General features: G+C 50.8%; 1 protein-coding gene across 1 annotated transcript; it reads right to left on the reverse strand.

Annotated features, from left to right (window-relative positions):
* Positions 1-561: 561 nt before the first annotated feature.
* On the reverse strand, positions 562-21840 carry CSF1R (colony stimulating factor 1 receptor). Its single transcript, XM_082323741.1, has 21 exons — positions 21669-21840; positions 16381-16626; positions 15279-15563; positions 14597-14733; positions 13730-13889; positions 12656-12845; positions 11458-11573; positions 11069-11189; positions 10208-10398; positions 9507-9619; positions 7275-7401; positions 6680-6784; positions 6239-6349; positions 5813-5975; positions 5132-5235; positions 4868-4986; positions 4004-4126; positions 3771-3882; positions 3352-3451; positions 2637-2742; positions 562-2159 (listed from the first exon to the last, which is right to left on the reverse strand). The coding sequence occupies exons 1-21, from the start codon at positions 21715-21717 to the stop codon at positions 2028-2030; spliced, it is 2910 nt and encodes a 969-aa protein (XP_082179867.1). The 5' UTR covers positions 21718-21840; the 3' UTR covers positions 562-2027.
* Between the last annotated feature and the right edge of the window lie 331 nt (positions 21841-22171).

The following is a 22171-nucleotide window of genomic DNA, read 5'->3' on the forward strand; positions in this document are numbered from 1 at the left end:
ACGGTGGTGGGGAAAAGCCTGGTATTCTCAGAAGCAAGGTGTTCTCAGAGGAGCAGCTCAAGAAATTGCTTGGGCCACCTCACCAGAGCGTCAAATAAAATTATCCTGCTAAATATAGCTAAGGTATAGTTCTTATAAGTGGCAAGAAAGTAGCTTCTGCAGATGGCCGACTCCCCTGGTCTGCTCTGGTCCCTGCACAGGCCAGCTCCTGAGGCGAGTTTCATAGGAAAGAGCCTGCGCCTTCCAGGATGTGTTTAACAGCCGGGGCTGGGGCTCCTGCTGCACCTAAGCCACTGCTAGAGGAGGTTCTGCCGTGGTAAGCTTGCGTCTCTGGTCGCCAGGGCCCTCCTGCCTCTACCCTGCCCTTGCCACGCAGCCTGCCGCCACACACCTCTCAAACACCGTCACCCTTTCCACATCTCCCATCATCACAACTGAAATGACTCCCCGTTATATCCATCCATGGGGATTACTTCATTTTTCCCAATTACAGGCCAGTCAGAGCAAAGTGCTTTAAAACCTTGCCTTTAATAATTTTTTTGCATTACACAAGATTGAATGGTTTTGAGAACTTGTAACGAGAAGTGTCTGAGGACAAGGGCCAGTGCGGCACCCGGGCACTGGCCCATCCTTTTGCACCCTGCCTGTTCCTCAGACACCATTCCCCTCTGAGAACAGTCCTTAAAGCCCTAGAAGAAACTAGTTTTGTTAAACATCTTATTTTATTCTTTATAATGCTGACAGATAGATAGAAATACATTAGCTTTTTATTTAGTAAGGAGAAATGAATCACTTGGTGTTAGCATAAAACCAGGTTTAACATGATCAGAAGTGGCCCACAGCGTAACTGCTCGCAGCCGGACGAAGGCCGCCTGCCGTGCAGTAGCTCTGTCTCGCTGCAGTTTGCCCGAGCCCTGTCAGTGCTTGTATCTAAAATACTGATCCTTTACCTGCAGTCAGGTGAAGCTAAAAAGGTTCGTTAGCTACTTCTGATAGCTACACAGGACCAGGTGGCCGTGGCATTCATAATATTGAACAAGAGCTAGATGAGAAATAAGTTTAAGGGCATTAGGCCCTAGCTTATGAAAAAAAATTACCTTAGCTGTACTATTAAAAATACACTCAGGAAAATATGTACAAGAGCATATCTATAATCGTGACAAAGGCAGTGATTGCTACATGTTTAATAATTCAGAAGTTTTGTAGGATATGTGTTACGTTGATCGTTTCCAGATCTGTTTAAGCTGCCATTCTTTCCTGGGTTGGGGTTGTGTTCAGTGCTCACGTGGAAGAGCGCTGTTACTTCTGTAGTTTACCTGAGAAATAACTGCCCCTCGCTCCTGTTCCTGGGGCACGAGTTCACATCACCCTGGGGTTGTCTCCTTGGCTCGCTTCACCCAAACACGCCCTGCAGAAGCATCAGCTGCAGAGAGCTCGGTTGTGTGAGGAAATGTAGAGGTTAATGCATATTTAATGCTAAGTAGAGGCTTTACCTATCTCTAAACACTCACCCTGCACCATCTGCAGTCAGAGTGACAAAGGGAAGAGAGCAGGACCACCAAGGAGGGCTGCCTCCGGTGTGCGGAGCAGTTCCAGCTTCAGGACTTAGTTCCAGATGTGCTCATAAGGCACGAGGGTTCAGTCGTGTGAGTGACTTTTGGAAATGTCTTACTGGGCTGCAACTTGTATTTAATAAAAAACCCTACAAAAAACCCCACCCACCGCCTCCTGCGGGGGTGGGGAGGCAGGTGAGAGGGTCCTCTCTGCACCTGGTAGAGATGGAGCGCGCTATCGTCCTAACAACTCTATGCTACGCTTGAGATAAGACCTTAGGGACCCCATGGTGAGTCTTGGTTTTGAGTCGCTCCAGCGCTATCCTGTCAGGGAGGGAGTCTGCAACGCTCATCACGTCAGAAAGCACGGAGAGGAGAGCCAAAGCGGGAGGAGCCTGCGTCCTAGGGCAGAGCAGAACCGTGCGCTCTGCAGAGCCAGGAGGACGGGGATCGACCCCGGGGCGATGGTACCAGCTAACAGAACTGATAGTTGTTGCTCTTGAGAAGGGGCTGGCCGCTCTCCTCTTGCTCGCAGGACTCCTCACAGCAGCCGGAGGTATCGCAGCCGCTGTCTTCCTCAGCAGTGGAGGGGAGGTTGGTGTAGTCCTTGAAAACAACAACAGAAAAAAGACGCACCCCAAGTGTGTTTAGGTCCCTTCAATGGCGTACGACATCTGGGTGACCAGCTAACTCAACACTACCCTTTGCTGTGGCCACGGGACACGGCTAGCTGGCAGGACAGCCATGCCCGTGCTTTTGCAGAGCTGCAGGACAGCTCATCAGGAGGCAGCGCGCCTTTTGCCCAGCTGCGCACCAAATCCAGGGGAATGGGGCAGGGCTGCTGCGCTGGTGGTCGTACTGCTACCCGTATTGCTGCAGAGCAGCTGTATTTCTTTGTCCAGCCTCCTTTGGTCAGGGTGGGGAGTGACTGAACCCTTCAGCACGGGGAAATCTGGACTTTTCACCAACACTAAACTGCTCCCATCAGTTAAAAGGTAAGGGACATCACCAGGAAAGTTACCCAGGAGCTATGTTCATGTAGGGGGAAAGCACGTCTCCCTTCTCCTCCCCAAAGGTCCTCACCTGCTCCTTATGCACCTCCAGTTCTTTCTGGATGAAGCAGCCGATCTGGTCGAAGGTAGGCCTCTCCGTGGGCTCCAGCCTCCAGCATTGCTGCATGATGCTGTACCTGCAGAGCCAAACAGGGACAGGGCGGTTGCACTGTGCTGCTGCAAAGCTGCGGGGGCGTCTGCACCCCCAGGCTCTTCCCTGCAGCGCTTTGTATTGCAGGCACACGGTACTGAGCAGTCCCTTGTCTTCAAAACCCGCGGTCAGCGCATGTGCAGTGCTCCAGGGAAAGGTGAGCACAGAAGTGGACAGAGCAAAGTTCTCAGATCTATCAACAAGGGACTTTATGCTGCCAGTACTTTTTTCTTTAAGCTTAAACTCATTGCCTTCCTGTAACCTACTCAGGCTTCTCTTCTCACAGTCCTAGGGTCAAAAGTAGCTGACTGAAAAAAAAAAAAAATCCACCAAATTCAGGAATGTAGGCGTACAACATGAGCTCTGCCATCTTCCTGTCCGTAAACAGGGGAAATCATCGTAACTGACTGCCCCAGGTCTTGCTTTCCTACAGGAGCAAGGAGCAGCCTGGTAGGATCCAACCTGAACCTCAAGGGCAGGCAGACCCGGGAGCAGCAGGCAGACCCGTCACCAAGGTCCCCGTGCCACCTCCCTGCCTGCCCCCCGTGAAGCGGCTCCGGCCACCCGTCGTGTGCAGCTCAGCGCGTCCACTCACATTTTCAAGGGAGCGAAGTCGGGCCTGGCCATCTGGTACCCCTGCTTCACCATGCTGTAGAACTTGCTGTTCACCACCATGCCGGGATACGGACTTTTACCTGTGACAGTAACAGGAGCAGAGGCGGCTCTCAGATCAGAGGCTTTAACGCTCCAGCCTTGGGGGGTGAGAAGAGGCAGCCTGGAGCATCGCCTGAGCCAGTGCTACTCGTTCTCAGGGAGTTCTGGGTTAGAGCAAATCATCCAGGATCCATTGCTTTTAATGGTCCCTCTGGAAGCATAACACAGCGTTTTATAGCCCTGATAAAACCTAGATTTTTGTCAACCTTCCTCCTTTCTTGGAAACTTTTCTGCAGAGACATTAGGGCAGTGGTAAGCCACGGAAAACAAGTGAGGTTTACAAGCTCGCTTCTTTCTTACCAAGGGAGAAGATCTCCCAGAGAAGGATGCCGTAAGACCACACGTCGCTCTGCACTGTGTAAATGCAGTCAAAGATGCTCTCTGGGGCCATCCATTTCACGGGCAGTCGGGCCTGGAAGAGCAAAGAGTCCTGCAGACTGGGACAAGCTGGCAGTTTACGCTACACCCTGTCCTCCGTGCTCCAGCTGCACCCTACCCCCGTACCTTCTCTTCTCCCCATTTTAATTACTTACATTGCCTTTTACAACATAGTTCGAATCATTCATGATATCGCGGGCCAGGCCGAAGTCACAAATCTTGGCTACCCGTCCATCTGATACGAGCACATTCCTGGCTGCTAAGTCACGGTGGATGCACTGGGGAGAAGAGAGCGCAACTGAGACCCAGCCAACGTCCCCCAGCAGTCCCAGTTAATTCTCTACAGCCCGGGCCTGTCACCGAAACAACACTTAATAGGGGCAGGGGGAACACATACTGCTTGAAAAGCCTCTGTAAGAGGTACCGTGTACAAGGAATATGGGCTCTCTTGCAACCACTTCATTTGCAGTGCTAAGACATTGTGGCATTTCATGCCGCGTCCTTTAATCACTCATGGGGCCGTCATCTTCCCCCGTGGGAGGAGGCTCAGAGCCAGGGGCTGTTGACACTGTGCCCCCATCTCTGAAACAGTCATACAGTTACTCTCCGATACTCTAGATGAGCCAGCTCTGGCAGACAGCTCAACGGCCACTTTCAGTTCCTTGTCCCTGGGGCAGTGGGGAAGCTGCCAACGCGAGAAAGCTTCGCATCAAAGTTTCTGACCTCATGTAAAAGCTGGAGAGAAAGTGTTGAGACTAGCACAATGCGCAGCCCTGGGTTCTCCCCCGTAACACTGCCCTGCTGTGACAGCCTGCCCGGAGCCCGTGGGAGACAAAGGCTCTGAAGGGAAGACCAGTCACCGTGGCCCAGCGTGTCTGAACCCAACAAACGGAGCAGAGAGGCCCATTTCCAGCAGCAGCTTGCTTGAGCTTGGTCACCCCATCCAAAAACACCCCAAGCCTTGTGCAGACGCGTTTCCCAGTTGGGATGCTGGGGGCAGTTGTCCTCTTGGCACTCACATTCTTTGATGCAAGGAATGCCATGCCCTGGGCCACCTGGCTGGAGAATTGTAGCAGGTCAGAGAGATTGAGGGGACGGAGGTCCTCCCTGGTTTCATCATCTTCCTCTGAGCTTTTCCCTGAAATTCAAAATGAAGTTTTAGAGTTGCTGCAAACCTGGTGAGTAATGCAAGCTATGCTGTATCCTGGTTCCCTGAGGCTAAACCAGACAGGATCACCAGAATAAAGAAATCATAAAAACACAGAAATGAGCCTTTAACTCACCCCTGGCTTGCGCAGAATCTGATGACGCTGAAGATGATGACGACGACGACACAGGCCTCATTTCAACATATGTTTCCAAACCCTGGCTTGAAAAGCCACTGTCACTGAGTCAGAAGCAACAGAGATGGAGGCAGGCTGTTAGCAACCCTCCAGCAGCACCTTCTGCCCTTCTCCACAGCCACTGAGAGAAGAAACCCCATCCCTGCCTGCAGGAAGCATCTTGGCTGGAGGCTTCAGGGCAAAGGGAAAGTCAACATTGAGGCTGATTCGGAAAGGGGACCCAGGTGCCCTGTGGTATGGGGCTCCAAGTACTGCTCCCCTTTTGTCAAGGGATTGCCCTTGGCTGATGGAGAGCGCTCAGCCTCTTGTCCTACAAAACCCACGCGCCCAACAGTGCAGGAAGCCCCAAAAATTCTGATTGCAGATTGTGGGAGGGCAGACTGGACTGAAGCCTGGATTTGTTGTGGGATATTCAACGACTGCTGTCAAAGACTTTGAAAAACTTGGAACCGTAACCAAGTCTAAACACAGGCAAACCCAGGGGCTTTCACATCCTGGTATTCTGCAAGTCCCCAGAACTTTGGCCTTGATCTCTCCCCAGCACAGCCCTCTGCACTTCTGCCAGCAAGCACCCAGGCCCTGCGTTGCTCAGCCCTGTGGCCACTAGAGCTCTGCTTTTACCTGCGGATGTATTTCTTCTCTAGGTCAATGTTTTTGTAATCAGCAGTGCTGTCCAGAGATGTGTCCAGAGCAGAATCCTGGATAACTATGGATTCAGCCTTCTTCCTCAGGAAATTCAGCAGATCTCCGTAGCGGCAGTACTCGGTAATGACGAGGATTGGGCCTGGGGGAGAGGCAGAAAGGGTTCATTAAGAAGCGATGTTACCATGACCTGTCCTGCAGACTGCTTTCCCGGGCAGCAGAACCCACACTGCACATAAGTGCATCTGGAAATGGCCAGCCAACAGGCCCTCACAAAGTTATAGGTTCAAAAAAGCCTGCCGAGCTCATCAGCTGTCTCTGTTGTGAGACTGAGGAGAGGTAACAGCCTCAGAGGAGCAGGCCATGGGAGGGGTCCATGGGGGAAGCAGGGCTGTGGGATCCCACCTCCATAGGTACATGCTCCCAGCAGGTTAACAATGTTCTCGTGGTGTCCCAAGTGGCTCATGATCTTCAGCTCGGACATGAGAGCCTCCTGCTCATCTGTGTCTGCCGATGCTGCAAGACAAGGGGAAAAGGGCTGTGTGAAGGAGTGAGGGAGGGACAAGGAAGAGATGATGGGGGAGGACAGAAAAAGGTGTAGACAGAGAGATGGAACAAAAGGAGGAGACACTCAGAGAGGAAATTGTGTCCTCTGTCTGTGCCTCTGGCCACGTGTGTCCACAAAAATGACAGCAGCGCGATTCCAGCACCCAGTATTTATCACAGAAACATCTAAAAAAGTAGATGTTGCAGCCTGGGAGCACAAACACTTGTGCTGAACACACACTACATCCTGCCCAAAGAGGCTTGGGGGACTGCAGCCTTTGCAAGTTGCTCTGGGCTTACACTTTAGCATCTTCACAGCCACTTTGAGGACCGAATCTTCTTTGCCCAGCCCAAAAGCGGTGGCTTCTACCACTTTTCCAAAGGCTCCTGCTCCAAGAGTTTTTCCTGCAGAGGGGAACAAAATATGCCTATAAGATGCTTTATAGAAAGAGAGTGAGCAGTTGTCCTGCACGTAGCCTTGAGGAGATGTCTGGTGGGTGGGGATTCCTGCTAAGCCCAGACGAGATGACACATCCCTTAGTCAAGAGCTGGTTAACATCTAAGGGGAACTCTAGCGTGAGCCAAGATGGTATGAAAGAGGCCACGTCCAAACATGGGCTCACCAGCTCTATGTGTTAGGAATGACCCCAGATGCAAGAGGAGGGACGTGATTCTCTCAACCTTCCTTGGAGCAATGGAAGGCTGGAGGCAGTTTGTACCCTGGCATTTACTACCCTGTGTGGAAAAGGGCAGCGAGGCCTGATTAAGGATGTTGCTGTCATGTCTGGATGCAGCTTTGGATGTTGCCCAGTTGCTTTGGCTTTGCCCCTTGGAGCATTTCAGCTCTGTGATGAGCTGCATGCCGCCAAGGCAAGCAGCAAGGAAGGTTTCTTACCAAACTGGAGGTTATTCCTGGGAAACTCCCATTTTTCATTGTATGGCAGTTGAGTGGGATCGATAAAGATGTAGTTATTCCCTTCACAGGCCTCAATGATCTTCCACCGCACCTGGTACTTGGGTTTCTGTAAGGAAGAGCCTCTAGTTATTCAATGTTCCTCAAGTCCTGAGGGTTCCCCACTCCCAGCATGCACTCTAGCTCTCACCCTGCATGCATAGAGGGAAGACTTAGGTTTCAGCCCATCAAATATTTCTTGCTTTCAATCTGGCCTGAGAGAGGCTTTGTCTGGACAGCCTGGTCCCTTTGCTGTTACAAAGTCCCCCCAGGTCATCACCTGTGACTAAGGGAAGCTCTCTTGCCTCTTTCACTTAAGGTAGCCCGTTGCCCTCACTTGGGATGGCAGAGCTGGGAGAGACAGCACGTCCCACCAGATCACTGGCTGAGCTGTGCCCAGCTGGTACCGGAGGAAGGTGTCCCTGTTGTGTCTCCTTCCTTGGTACCCTGGGTTGCTGATCACAGCAGAACGGTGGAGCTGGCCCAGCCCTGCTTCCCTTACAAGGGGAAAAAAAAAGAAATGGAGAAAGAGAAGTAAGAATTTCTTCTCTTTTTCCACAAATCTCATGGCAGAAGTAACCAGGCAAGGACAGAGAGAAGCGGTGCTGGAGCCTGTGGGCAGAGGCAGTTGCCAACTTGTGCTGGGTGTTGTCATTCATGTTAGGGAGGGCTAGGGAGCCAGGCTGGAGGCACAAATACAGAGAAAGGCAGCAAAATAGCTTGCCACGAGAATACTGTGTGCAGCCTTTGCTCCTGTACAAGGAGAGAGGCAAGGACCTGCAACCAGAGTGGCAAAGGTGGTCTCAGGTCCATCAAGACAGACACAGGGAAGCATAGGTGGAGTGACCATGGCTGTGACGAATCACTTCATGTCCCAGCTACTGGGAGGTGTGTGCTGAAATGCTTCTCCTCACCACTTCCCCTGGATAGTTGCAGAGAAGGATGCAGCATATGGGTAGATGCTCAGAGCTAGGTTAGCACAGGCACGAGGGACCATAACCAAGGCAAAAAGACCTGCAGTTTTGATGCAAAGCATCTATTTTCTCCCCCACACCACTTCTTTTTCCCTTGCCCAAGAGTTGAACATCCATGCCCTTGCAGGCTGTTGAAAAAGGCCCAGAGAGGATGCTCCAAGCAGCACAGTTTCTGGTGGAGGTCCTTCATAAAGAATGTCACATGCATGCACTCCGTTTATTTGCTGTTGCCTGCTCCCAGAGGGTGAGCATTGCTGCTTTCTGCTCCACGATTCACCTAGCACTGCAGCAATCAGCCATGGCTCAAGAAGCCCATGGCTGAGATAGATAAGATTATTTATAAACATGTCCTGCTTCTCTTGGGCTTGCAAGGCCTTCCTAAAAGCTATTTCTTCAGAGCTGTGCTTACACATCCATCCACCTCTCTCTCTGGACTACTGGCCAAAGACAGCTCTGCCTGCAAAGCTGTAGGCACCTGTTTGGGAGAGGGCTCTGCTGGATCTTCTGACAACCAGCACCAGAACTTTGCTGCAAAATTTGCAGCCTTGGTGGGCTGTCAAAGGAAGAGTGCCAAAAGGGAGAGCTGAAAAACAGGAGATTTTCACCCACTGATGAAGCAGAGGTGGCTATTGATTGGTACAGTTTATGGAAACAACTGAGAAGGAATCCAAATGCTGAAAATGAGTCTTGCAGAGAAAACGGGGCAAGTTCTTGTATAAAAATAGTGACCAAGTCTTCCTGGAGACAAGCGCCTTCTAACATCATCCTGTTTCCCCATAAAGACAGCTTTTTATAAAGCAGGGAGGAGAATAAAAAGTAGATGCAAGTTGAAAATCACTTTTTTTTTTTTCCCCTCCTTAATTCACTGCATGGATTCATGGTGACCAGAGCAAAACCAGCTGCAATTGACAGCACAGAGCAAGCACCTTTGTCTGGCACCAAGGAATATCCACAATGACCTCTGGGCTACAGGACTGAGGGATCAGGGTGGGAGAGGTGTTTACACACTGGTTTTGGTGCATGAGCCTTGGCCTGCAGCAGGAAACTCCTGCGGGAAGTTGGGAGGCAGTGGAGATGAGGAGGTAGCTTGCCTGGTACCTGCAAGCTGAGTGCTCCCTGCCTGTGGCTGCCAGCAGAGGTAGTGTGGTCTCTGAGGCTGGGCAGGCCTTGTGAATCCTTGCTATGCAACAGGGAGTCTGACCTGGTTGTACTTGTAGAGGAGGAAGAGGAGTAGGAGGAGCAGCAGGACCGATGTGCCCAAGCAGGTGGAGAGAACGGGGCTGAAGAGCTTGTTTGGGGGGGCCATGACATTTCCTGGAGGAGCAAAAAACCAGGGATAAGTAAACCACTCCTATTTCAATCCCATCTTTGGGAGCATTTTGCCCAGCTGTTCACTTAGGCTTCCCCTGTATGCAACACAACCCAGCACTGGCCTCGGAGACACCCAAAAGAGCTGCTGGGAACTGAGGGAAGTTCTTGATGCCAAACTCAAGGCTGCAATGGTTCCCCCTGTGCACCCCAATTTCCACACAAAGAGCACCAGGTGCAGGTCAGACTGACTGGGGACCAAGATCTGTTCAGCAAGAACAGGCCCGTCAAAAGATGCAACCCCTGGACTCCAGTGGGCTGAGCAGCAGCTGTGCCCTGGAGCTAGGTCCTGCAGTTATAAGGTGTTCATGGTGTGGCTCAGGCTTTGGCACCAGGCTATGCCCACCCAGCAATTCCCACATGGCTCCTAGGACCGGCAAATGCCACAGCCTCCCACCTCCTGTGAAGATACAGGGCTTGTGGAATCTATTCCACCTCTCTTGCAAGACAGTAAGGATATACATATAGGAAGACGGGCTCCCAAAAGCTCCTAAGTTCTCCCCCGCTCTGCCAAGCTACCAGTTTGTATCTTACTGGTGATGGTGAGTGAGTGAAACATGTCCGAAGCATTCCCCTCTCTGTTAATGGCCACACAGCAGAAGGTGAAATTGGCACCCAGCTCCTGGAACGGGACAACGCTCTCCACCTCCACCTCTTGGAAGGGCAACATATTCATCACCTGGGGACTGGAGTCATTCAGTAGCAGCCTATAGTCCTCATTGTATCTGCAGAGACACCAAGCAGGAGAGAATGAGAGTTCCTCTGCAGCATAGCTGCTTATAAGTGAATTGGTGCCTGTATCAGGCTAGAGAGGAGACACTGGGAATTAGGGTTGCAGCTCTGTGAGACATGTTACTCACTGCCTGGTTAAAAGACCTCTCCCTGAACATCAAAGCCCTGTACAGACAGAGCCTTAACTACCTTTATGTGGCTAGAGCTCTAGCAGCAGTTCCCTCCTTGAATGGGGCTGGTACTAAGACACAACCGCCCCTTTCCAGGCAGCTGCAGTTGCCTCCCGTCACGCTGTAGCTCAGTAAGCCTGTGCTCTGTGGAGCCTCAGGCCTGTGGAGGTCCCAGAAAGATGACTAGGACCAGCCAGGATGTAGCTCTACAGCAGCCTACACCAGGGCACGTCTCCAAGGGACCCACATGTTCCTTGGAAAAGCATTGGGAGAACATGAATCACAGGTGGCTGAACCCTTCAAGGTCAAGGCTTCAGGAATAGTACCTGCCCCCTCTCCTCAGACAGTCTGCAAGAGCTTCTTTTTTCAGCAGGGCAACATCCCTGTTGCTCTTACTTGAACAGGCTCTGCTATATTGCCTGCTCAGCAAATGCCAGCACAGTGAGGGCAAGCACACACCTTGGAGGTGCTCCGTCTCCTGGGCATTTCTTACCTGTCGGAGTAAATGGGGCACTGGTACCACTCAATGCGTGGGGCAGGGTAGCCGATGGCTGTGCATTGAAGGATGCTGGAGTCATTGTCTGGCACCTTGATTTTGCAGACCCTTGGAAGAGCTGTTAGGGAAGGCAGATAAACAGTGAATGCTACAACCAGAGGAAGAGCACGTTCCCTGTGCTCTGATTTACTTTCCATGTGTGCAACAATAAAACACCAGGAACCCCTGTGCTATGCATAGTTTGGGCTGGGTCCCAGATGCAGTCTGGCTGTGTGTCCTGTGGGCACAGGGTTGGAAGCACCCTGGTAGCCCACCCTACGTGCTGCCAGCTGGGCACCAGGCCCAGGGCAAGCAGGGTGAAAGAACAGGCAATGCCAAGCACTTACATTTCACAGAGATACTGAAGGTAACCGATGCATTGGTCTCATTGTTGAGGGCATGAAATGTATAGAGACCTCCCTCTCCTTCCTGCAGGCGGGTCAGGAAGAGCGTGTTGTTATACCTGCTCACACAGAGAGAGTAAACACCGTGAAGAAAGCTGTGCTGAGGAAACTCAAGCACTCACACAGTCTTTGCTCAGTGAGATGCTGCTGCTCCCTGTGCCCTGGAGTGGGTGAACACTTCCCAGCACTAATCCCAGCCCACGAGGGGAATCTGCTACTTGCTCCTTCAGGGCAAGCAGGGAGGGTCTGATTTTCCTTAGAGGAAAGACCTTTTGCCACCAAGTGCACAGTACTTCTGAAATGCTACGGGTGGGTGAATGCTCAGAAAGACAGGAAAGTTTAACATCTAAATCATTGCCTTTGAAGGGCTGGAGGATGCTGGTCCTCCTGCCTTTGACAGAATAAGTTATTCTTCCCATTTCTTAGCCCATCAAGTCATGGCCCCTAGTGCCCACTCCCTTCTGCCCCTAGCCCATTTCTCAGATCCTGATGCAAGAAAGAGTTCGCCCTAAAGCCATCACGCTTGCTGAGTGGCACAGTTCCTCTTGTGGATTATTTTGGGTTTCTAAGAAAATGAAAGGGGAATTGCCAAAACTCCCCACCAAATGGAATGATTCTTTCTTTCAGTCTCCTTTTGGCCTCAGTTGGCTGCAGGCTTTGGAAGAGCAGGACTGTGCCCTCCATTAGGTCTTATCCACATAACAATTTTTCCAGCTTCTCTTGACCTGGGGCATACAGTGCCGCTCGGTACATACACTCTCCAGACTGCAGAGAAAGGGACAGGTCTGAGGAGCAGTGAGGGAATTCAGGTTTTTGTACTGTTCATCCACCCCTGCAATTTCTTCCTGCAAGGAAAGTGTGAACTTGAACACCCAGACCACAAAAGTGACAGCGACTTCCACAGGGTTTTTAAAGAGAAGGCTGCCAAGTTAGACAGAGGTGGTGTCCTCCTTGACCTGATCAGACCTGCTCACTGTGGTTTGCTAATAATACTGGAAGGAGAAGGCAGAAAGGCAGAACAGTTTCCCTCTTTAAAACCAGAGAGTTTTCTGTAAGCCAGTAGCATGGGGTCTGCATGTCTCACAAGGAAAGCGTTGTTGGAAACATGCCATGAACAGTGTCGAAGAGAGACAGCACATACCAGTTGTTTCCAGAGGTCATTGTGTCCTTGAACGTGGTAATCCCAGAGTTCTTCGAGGGGTTTGTGTGCTCCCAGGCCCAGTGGAGAAGTTTTGGGTAAGCCTCAATGTGGACCTGCAGCTTCAGACTCTCTCCCAAAGCAACCTCCTGGCTGGTGGCTTGCACTGGGGTCAGGAACACATAACCTTTCTCTGCAGGATGGAGGAGAGCATGACCATCAGCAGCCATGTCCACAGACCTGAAACAAGCTTATACCAGCTTCATAAATGGACCATTATTGGAAGGGGCAGCTGGGGCACTGCAGGAGGGAATGAGGCATTACACAGATTGTGTTGCCAAAGGAGTACTTTTAAGTTGCTTCTTTGTCATGGCAGCTTGGATTACACTCTGCCTGAGGAGAGCTAGAAAGGCTTAGTGAACTCTCATGGGGAAAGAGGTTTTACATGCTGTATCCTAATAAGCGATGAGGCTAAAACTGTAACTCCTGACCATCCATAGAAGACAGGCCCCTTAGCTAAACTCCTGGCTTCTCACTTGGAAACAACTCAGACCAAGCCCTCTTTCTCAGCCATGGTATGCAGCGGCTTTGGGTCATCAGCAAACCCCAGCCTACGAGCTGTGAGGATGAATTTTCTGTCTTGAGATACAAACAAGTGTACAATAGACCTGAATCCTCTTATGTGGATCTGTTACTGGAAGAGACAAAGATCCATACTCTGCTCATGTTGCTTGCCCTTCCTTCCAGCCAGCCTTTCCTGGCATAATGTTTCCTTCAGCATAATGTTGCCCCAGTCTTTTTTTGTTTTAAAGCTGTTATATATACACACAGAAACTGAGAAGAGCTTTCCAATTTTTCATCCAGAATCCAAAAAATGTCCTCCTGCCCCTCAAGACTTGAAGGGAATACCAGTTCCTGTCCTAGCAGCTCCACAGTTCTCACATGAGCCTTCAGGCACGAGCGAGAATGATGTTTCCAGCAACAAAACTAGGAACAAGATGGAGGTAGAAGCGGCAAATACTCAAGGTTAGGTGTGATTCAGCCCACATCTTCCTTGTCTTTTGGGGAAGCACTCACCTACTACCTGAAGCGTTGTCGAGGCATTCCTGGATCCTGCTGAATTGTTAGCTATACAAGTGTATTTCCCACTGTCTTCCATGGTGACTGCTGGAACAAACAGGGTGTCGCTGATGAAGTAGTTCTCATTTTCAAAGCTAGGCTTTTTAGTTCTCCTGACCTGTCAGGCAGAGAGGGAACATCAGGCGCTTTCTTGGAAGGGCAGAGGATGGAACTGAATAGTTAACAACAAACATACCCACCCTCTCCTGTTCTGGGCTGCTGAACTTTGTTATAGAGCCCCTGCCACTGAAAGGCATCTGTGCAGAGACCGAGGCGTAGTAAACCTAGGTATTCGGGGCAGATATTCCCTGTATGTTATATACATTCATTTCTTGTATGTTATTTCAACACCTTAATAAAGGCATCAGATACAATAAGGACTTCTAGCAAGCCTTATCTAACCATCTAGAGGTTAAAAGTCAGTACAACAGAGATTTTGAAATGCATTCCCTTTCTTCACCCGTATCTTCTCTCTGGGGAACTCTGTGTCCTGAACATGTTTGCTGCTTTATAAGCCCCGGCAGGGCTGGGTGGAAAAATGTTGCCTTAGTAGGTACTGTGGCCCCTGCTCAATGAACTCAGCTGAAAACATACTTTCCTTCTCTCTTGCAGCAAGATCCTGACCATGGGCAGGTGTTTCTTAACCCTGTGCCATCTCAAGGAAAGGATGGCCATATTCAGATTTCTACAGTTTGTTTGAATAGCTGCTTTGGTTGGGCAGTTCAAGGCTTTGCTGCAAGTGACTTGGGTCTGGGCAGTTCTTACCACCCTATATCTCCCAGTTTCCAGGAAAGCCCGATACCCCCTTGAAGCTGCACAACTTACGGTCTTTGCTGCTGTCACCCATCTGATGTCGTACTTGTGAGAAGGAGCAATTACTCTGCAAGTGACTTCAAAAGGTTCGCCCACAATTCGCACGTGGTCTCTAGGGTCCATCATCACTGACACAGGCTTCTCCAGTGCTACACAAAGGCAAGCAGGGAAAAATTCAACATCAGCTGGTCCAGTAACCCCGTGTGCTTTGGAGACTCCCCAGGGCCTGGCTACCTTCTCCTTTCTATCCTCTTCAGTCTCTTTACCCCCAGCCTTCTCCTTCCCTAGGGATCATCGCTCCTGTTTGTGCACGTGTCTATGGGAAGCAGTGCAGGTTGGAGACAGCACAGCAGTCAGCACTAAGGGTTGAAAGGGAACGGGAACCTTCTGCCATGGTTACATCCTGAGCATCAGGGCCTGAGGACTTGGAGAACATCAGGGACACAGGTGGACTTTTTTTCCTCTGTTCTGTGATAGTGCCTGCAAAAATCTGAACACTGCTGAACTGATGGAGACCCACCTGAAGGAGCCAATTTGCCAGAAGCTAACGGAATGTTGCTTCCATTAAATACCCTTTAAAGATTGCAGGTTCAGAAGGTCTTTCCTACCACAGGCAAGGAGTTTTTCCTTATCTACTGTGGTCAGCTTAGCTATTGCTGTCTCCCTGAGGACTGCAGCAACCCCAATCCTTTACCTTCTTCCACAATCAGTCTTATTCTTGGTGTCTTCTCTATTTTTCCATTTATCACTGCTTGGCATCGGTAAGAGCCTTTCTGTTTGCTTTGCACATTATATAGTGTTATTCCTTTCTCAGTACTGAAAGAATAGTTGGTCCCGGGTGAGAGATGGGAGGCGTCATCCATTATCAGAGTCACGCTGGATCCATACTCAGGGGCCGTGATGAGACAGGGGAGCTCAGCATTACCACCTTTGGTCGCAAAGATCCGGAAAGTCGGGATGTACCACACATTATTGGGATCTGCAGAGGAGACAAGATAGGCCAGAGAAGGGAATCAGAAAATGCATTGAAGCTGAGAAACACATTCCAGCAAAGGCAAGTCTCCAGCATTGGTGCCCAGTGGGAGTTCGATGCTGGGGCAGCCCTGCTCAACGCCTGCCTGACTCAGCCTCCAAAAACTCACAAGACAAGCCCAATTCCAGCCAAGGCACTTGAGGAGAGCACAGCAATCAACTCACAAATGTACATAGGCGAGAGAGACTGAGAAGTATGCTTACCTCTAATTAAACTTTTCACCATGGTGTTAGTTTTATTTATCAGACATGCAGCTTCCCTGTCTAGCACTGTATCTCTGGTACAGGGGAAGGGGTGAACCCAAGTGGTGGAGCTACCACAGCATAACTTCTTCTGGGGTAAAAGAATATTTGGGGTTCAGGTCATGTTGCGAGGATGTGATTCATCTGACTTTCCTTTATCTGGGGTACTGGCAATACAGTTCTCTTATTTCCAGATCTCACTGCTCATTACAACACCAAACAGACTTTCACCCCTGTTTTTTTCAGGAAGGGAAGCCAAGGTAAATGGAGGGAGAGGTCCAGGCCACTCACAGATATCCATGAGATGTAGATGCTCTATACTCTACCCCAGTGCTTCAGACATGGGCCCCATTGTATGCGGGCTTACATGGTTGTGGGTGAGCCATTGCCCCAGTAGGAACCTGCACTGCTCGCCCAAATACACGCACAACCACAGCCATAGAGAGGACCTGTGTAATGGCTGTGCTCCCTGAAAGGAGGCCGTTCTGCCGGCATATGTGGGAAGAGGGAAGCATGGTTACCTCGCACAAACAGATGCACAGTTGCAATACCCTTGTCGCTGCTGTTGACATAAGCACACTTATAGGTGCCTGTATCCCTGTAAGTGGCCTTGGGAATACTCAGCGTGCTGCTGGTGTGGTTGCTGAATGTGTTCTTTTGGCTTTTCCATTCAACTTCAGACTCTCCTGAGCAGTGCAAGGTGACTGGATCACCCGTGTTGACAACCAGAGCAGGGAGGTCAGGGCTGATCACTGGGGATGCCAAGCCTACAAAGGAAAAAGAGAAAGAGTGAGGATGCAAAAATGATCCCTAATAATGCTCTGTTGGAGTTCACACTGCTGAGCATGGAGTAGCTCAGCATCAGGAAGAAGCTGGGCTTGGGATTCGAACTGGCTTTTTGGCTGGCATCACTCCAGCCATTCTCCATCCCACCAGACCAATATGGCCTGATACTCCAAGGAATGAATTTCAGGGAAGAGAGAAAACCCCACATGTGAACATTTAGAGCACTGGGATGGAAAAATAAATCATCTGGAGCTGATTAGGCCAGATGCTAGCTTGGAAGTTATTCCTGTTGGGTTTTGCCTCTTGCAATAGTTTTCCTTTTGTGGCAGAGCTGGAGCTACTATATGAACTTGGTTAACCCGTAACACCATTTGGTGAAGTTTAAGCCAAGTCTAGTAGATGGGGCTCTCTTCATTGCGTTGGTGCTGTGATGAGCTAGAACACACCTGGAAAGCTTCTGCAGAGCAGGAGGTCAGTGCATGCCTTTTGGGAAGACAGGCTTTTTGGTTGCTGGGCAGTGGATTTTCAAGGACACCTGCTTATGTTAAACAGTGTGTTTTCCTCACAGATACCATCAAAACATTATGAAGTGAATCAGCATCATTATTCATATTTGGAGGTGGGAAACTGAGGCACAGAAAAGGTAAACAGCTCATGAAAGCCCATTGCTGTAGCTGTACATACAGCACACCAGGCCACGCTGACACTGGCATTGCAACCCAGCTGGATTTCTGATGCCATCTCTACTTTGAAGATGGCTTCTCTGCTGGCTGAATAAAGGGGAACCAGCATCCCACTCCAGCCCTTAGTGTCAGAAGGAAATATTTTTTCCCTGTTTTGCCACATCAGCGAGTTCTTTGAGTCACCACCTATATTTAGGGTGGGGGGAAGTGAGAAATGAATCAGTGCCGCGGGGCTAGGGAAGAAGCGGTACTGCTACCCCCACGCCAGGCCTTCAGGGAGGACAGGAAACACATTGCAAATGGCTATCTGTGCTTAGGGGGCTCTGCACCCCGCTCCGGCCCCTATCCAGGGCTATTCTCCCACTTCTGCTTTCCTTCCCGGTTGCTAACCCATCCTCAACATCTTAAAGGGACAAGACACCCAGGTTCAAATAATAGCAAGTAGAAAGGTAGCTGTCCATACTTATCAACGCATTGCTCTTTGTAGAGGAGGTCACTGCAGGCAGTGCTCCTCTTGGGTGGTGGCAGCAGAAACGAGGGCTGAGTTTGGTCTTGTGATGCCTCAAACTCCACAGCAGACTGCTCTGGACTCACAAGTGCTCTTTAGTTGAAAGATTTGTTGTCCAAATGAACATAAAAACCCCTAACTCATCAGGAAGTGGGAGAGGGCAAAGCACCCTCTAATGGCACCGTTAGTCCAGCTGCACTTGTATATCCTTCAGCGGAAAGGGGAGTAGTGGCCAGATGTCACAGCCCTTGTTGCAGGGAGGAGAGAAGAGAAGGCTGCTTATGGTCATGGGTAGCAAAGACAGTTTAAAGCAAATCTGTTCCCAGGTGCTGCCTTGGACACTGTCCCTGTAACGCAGCAGAAGAAGCATGCACCCATCCTCATCCACCTCTGCTCACAGCTCATTTGGTGAGGAAGACTATGTCCAAGGTACAAATGTCTGTCCTGCACTACCAGCTGTGCTCAGGGCTGTAGCACCAGAGCCTGTCCATCAGAGCTCAAAGAGCATCATTTAAGTAGTCTTGGGCTGATGCCTCCCTCCATGCAATGAAGGGTCAAGAATACAAGACTTGAGGCCCTGGAGAGCATTGCTGGTACGTGACAGCGATGCAGTTGCCCAGGGGAAACCCAAAAAAGGCCCGGATCAAACTCACTGCCCCTAGGGGAAGCAGCAGAGGACAGGGAGCTTTGGAACATGGAATATTTTACAGTTTATCTCCCCTGCCTTTTTTTTTTTTTTAAATGTTTTTATCTTTCTGTGGAAACAGGAAGAGTCTCCTTTATTCCCAGAGCGGAGAAAAACATATCCCAGAATCCTTTGCAAAGCAACATTTTCCACATATCTGAGGTACAATGTTCCTCCCTTTTTGCTAAACTCTTTTCTAGCAGGGCTTGACACATTTCTGTTGCTTTTACTCTCTATCACTGGATGCTTTTCCCTCACCTACTCTCTGCTTTAGCTATCCCTCCATATCCAAGGCTTCAACACCATTTGATGGTGGAGCCAAACTCTTTGACTCACAGCTGCATTCAAACTGGCTCAGGGAAACACCATGTTGTAACTAGTCCTTGGTTTGGCCACAGCAGGAAGACAAGAAAAACAAAGAGTCATGTCACACCTTGTTATTGTCAACCTCCAGTTACTACTGAGATGCTATGGCCAGAAAAGGCTCAGGGTAGGTGCTCTCCGTAACAGTGAAGAAGCAGCCAGCAGCCTTCAGGCTGTCACTGGAGACTCCCGTCAATGGCACAACCACCACACAAGCGGAGTGAGGACAGACAGGGCAAAGACATTAGATGCAGGACAATGCCAGGTGAAGGCCACCCAAGTGTCCGCTCCTTCATGGGTGCTGTGGGATGAGTCAGACCAGCAGGTCCTTTTCCAGAATGGGGAAGCAGGGCTGCTGGGGGAGGCTTTCTCCTGCTGACCAGTGTGCAATCTTGCACGAAGCCCAGGGATGTCTCTCTGCTGCTCTCCAGCAGCTTCCGCAGCATTGCCGGTAACTGCTGGCCAAAGGTTTTACCACACTTGGGTTGTGTAACCGTGACCTCTAGTTACAGCTGCAGGCTCTGTCCCTGCCTCTCCCATGCCAGCCAAAACATTGCTTTCCTCTGCTGAGGGTGTGGAAATGGTGAGGAAGGAGAAGTGAAGGCTGGTAAGACAGAAGGGCTCAAGAACCTTACCATAGAAGCCAGTCATCAGGACCTTGACTTGGTCCTGGGGGATAACTGGGCTAAGGTCTGGCCCTCGAGGGACCCATACCAGGCCTGAGCTCCCCTTGCTCCCTCCTCAACGATGGGAGGGAAAAGCTTTCTTTCTGAGGACACCTTCCGCAGAATCATCTACGGTATCTGGGAGCAGGGGATGGGGAAAAGGGTACTTATCACATGTCTGCCTGGGACTTCTACCTCAGAGGTTTAGATTCATCCACAACAAGAAAACAAAAGAAATCCCAGGAAGACCTCTCAAGAAGGCCAAGAACACACACGCGAGCTGATCAGGTTTCAAATCCTTCCTCCGCTTGATCCGAAGCTGGGATTTGATCCCCTGACACTCCCCCAGCAAGAGCCCAGATCACCATGGTCATACCACATCAGCCCTGGGTACTCTCAGAAGATGCACTTGCAGTCCAAGAGGTAGGAGAAAGAAGTCAGGCTCTGGCTCCAGCTTGATGCTATTGCTCTGGACAACCTTGGCATGCTGCAGCTTTGTGCTGCAGATGGCCAGCAGTGATGGTACTCAAAAATGTGTGTCTAACACCCTGACATGGCAGACAGGGCCTGAAAAGGATGTCACAGCTGGTGACCTGCATTGCCCAGTGCCTCAAGGAACCTTTAGAGAGAAAGATATCATTATGATCTCTCACAAATCTACATCAGACCTGCCTAGCCCCTATTATCTTAAAAAACAAACAAACAAACAAAACAAACAAACAAAAAACAAACCAAAAAAACCAACATAAGAAATCAAAAACTCTGCAGCCTTCACAACCCAGTTCCCACCATAGCACACCTGGAAAAAGTCTGCTCAGCATGTCAAAGACGTGACTTGAAGTGAAGTATCATGCAGTGCAACAGTGAGAAGGATCCAAATTTCCTGGGCTGAAAAATATGAACCCAGCAGTGGCTCAAGAGGGACACACTGCCTCCCTGTTACATCCTAAATGCTTTCCCCCCGCCGAGATTGCCCCCTTCCAGGGGGGACTTCCCACCATAGTCTCATCAGGTGGGGAGCGAGCTCAAAAGGATAGCGAAGGAAAGTGTCACACAAGATCCGAGAGGCTGCCAGCACTTAAGACACGATATTAGTAATACTAGTTTTTGTCTGTTTGGTTGCAAACCTCAGAACAGGCTTAGTGACTCTTGAGGTTGATGGGTTATCATCTCTTGGCCATCTCCGCAGCCTCAAAAACCAGGCATATTCACCTTTCCCTTCTTGGCTGCCTGAGTTCTGTTTCCATCGCAAAGTCTAACACCTGGCTCTTCAGGCCTGTTGTGTATGCCAGCACCACCCGAAAACAGCAATCCTCAGACATCTCCAGCCGGGCACAAGGTGCATTGGAAGGTGCCGATGCAGCCGACTTTCCCAACCCTTTCACCTGCAGGCCAAGCATCTCCAGCTCTCGCCCCATTTGGGCAAAGGGTTATTTCCGAGACAGCTTCCCTCAGGACACACCTTCTGCTGAACCTCCTAATCCCTGCCCAGACCCAAACAGCGGGAAGTTTTCCTTTCCTATCTCTCCACTGCTGAGGAGATGCTACGTGCACCTTTCCATACCCCTTGCTTGGCCTTATCCTGGCAGTGCTGCAGGCAGCCAACAGCCAGCCTTCAGCACAGCTGGCTCCAGAGCCAACAGAGACTAGTAACACACCCTCTTTCCACCACTGTCCTCCCTCTGTAATGACATAGTTCTGGATAGTCTTCAGGAAGCTGCTACAGCCAAGTCTGCACTAAAAACCAAGCTGATGTCTGTTCCCTGCTGTGCCATGGAGCAGACATGTTCTCTTGCCTGCTTCCTGCCTATGCCAAAGCTCCTTGAACCTGCCCATAGCAGTGGTGGCTGCCTCATGAAGCAGGGACCATCCCAGCCCACAGCAGGCTTTTGGTAGACAGGACTGGGAGCCCAGCTTCACTCTCCACCAGGAATCGAGTACCCATTAGTCCAACTTCAACGTTGCCCCATCCCCATCCCCACTGAGGCTGCCACCCTTCCTCAGCCAAGGAGGGATAGAGCACTCACACCAGACACCCAGGAAACCCTCAACGCGTCCCAAACCTGCCCCAGAGTGACACAGGGACACCGTAGGGCTTTGGGGAGGGCAGTGGACCTACCATGCCAGACGTCAGCTGCGGTAAGCAGCAGGAGGAGAGCAGGACCCATGTCCCCAGGGACCGCGGTGCCCCCAGCGTGGAGCAGGGACGTGGCTGAAGGATCCTCTCAAGCGGCGGGCGCCTCTCCTTGCGGGCACCGTCCCCAACGCCCCCTTGGCAGGAGCTTCTCCTTTCTGAGTTGACCACGAGTTAAGAAATTCCGTTTTTTTGTTTGTTTTTGAAATGGGAGGGGGGAAAAAAAAAAAAAGGCGATGCTTTGAGACGTCACTGGTGACAAACTCCCTTGGCAGAGGTGGGGCCATGCACGCACCCCACTGCAGGGCCCCCCCAGCGCAGGGCCCCCCGCCTGCCTCGGGGAGGGGCTCAGCCCCAGACCGGTCCCCAGTGCTGGCAGGGGCCACTGCACCACGCCGGGGGTCAGGACAATCCCGATGTGCCCCGGCTACTGCCACCCAAACCCCCAGGGAATACTGTACTCTTTCCTCTTGCCTGGGGACACAAAG

Source organism: Platalea leucorodia (genome assembly GCF_965183815.1).
Source record: "Platalea leucorodia genome assembly, chromosome: 11".
Lineage (NCBI taxonomy): Eukaryota > Metazoa > Chordata > Aves > Pelecaniformes > Threskiornithidae > Platalea > Platalea leucorodia.

Bases quoted from the DNA above. Each gene is read 5' to 3' on its own strand.
- CSF1R (XM_082323741.1), bottom strand. From the start codon at position 21,717: ATGGGTCCTGCTCTCCTCCTGCTGCTTACCGCAGCTGACGTCTGGCAT. The intron at 9,620-10,207 runs GTAAGATACAAA...TTGCTCCTCCAG, and splicing joins TCACTCACTCACCATCACCA to GAAATGTCATGGCCCCCCCA. The intron at 2,743-3,351 runs GTGAGTGGACGC...TTGGCTCTGCAG, and splicing joins GACTTCGCTCCCTTGAAAAT to GTACAGCATCATGCAGCAAT.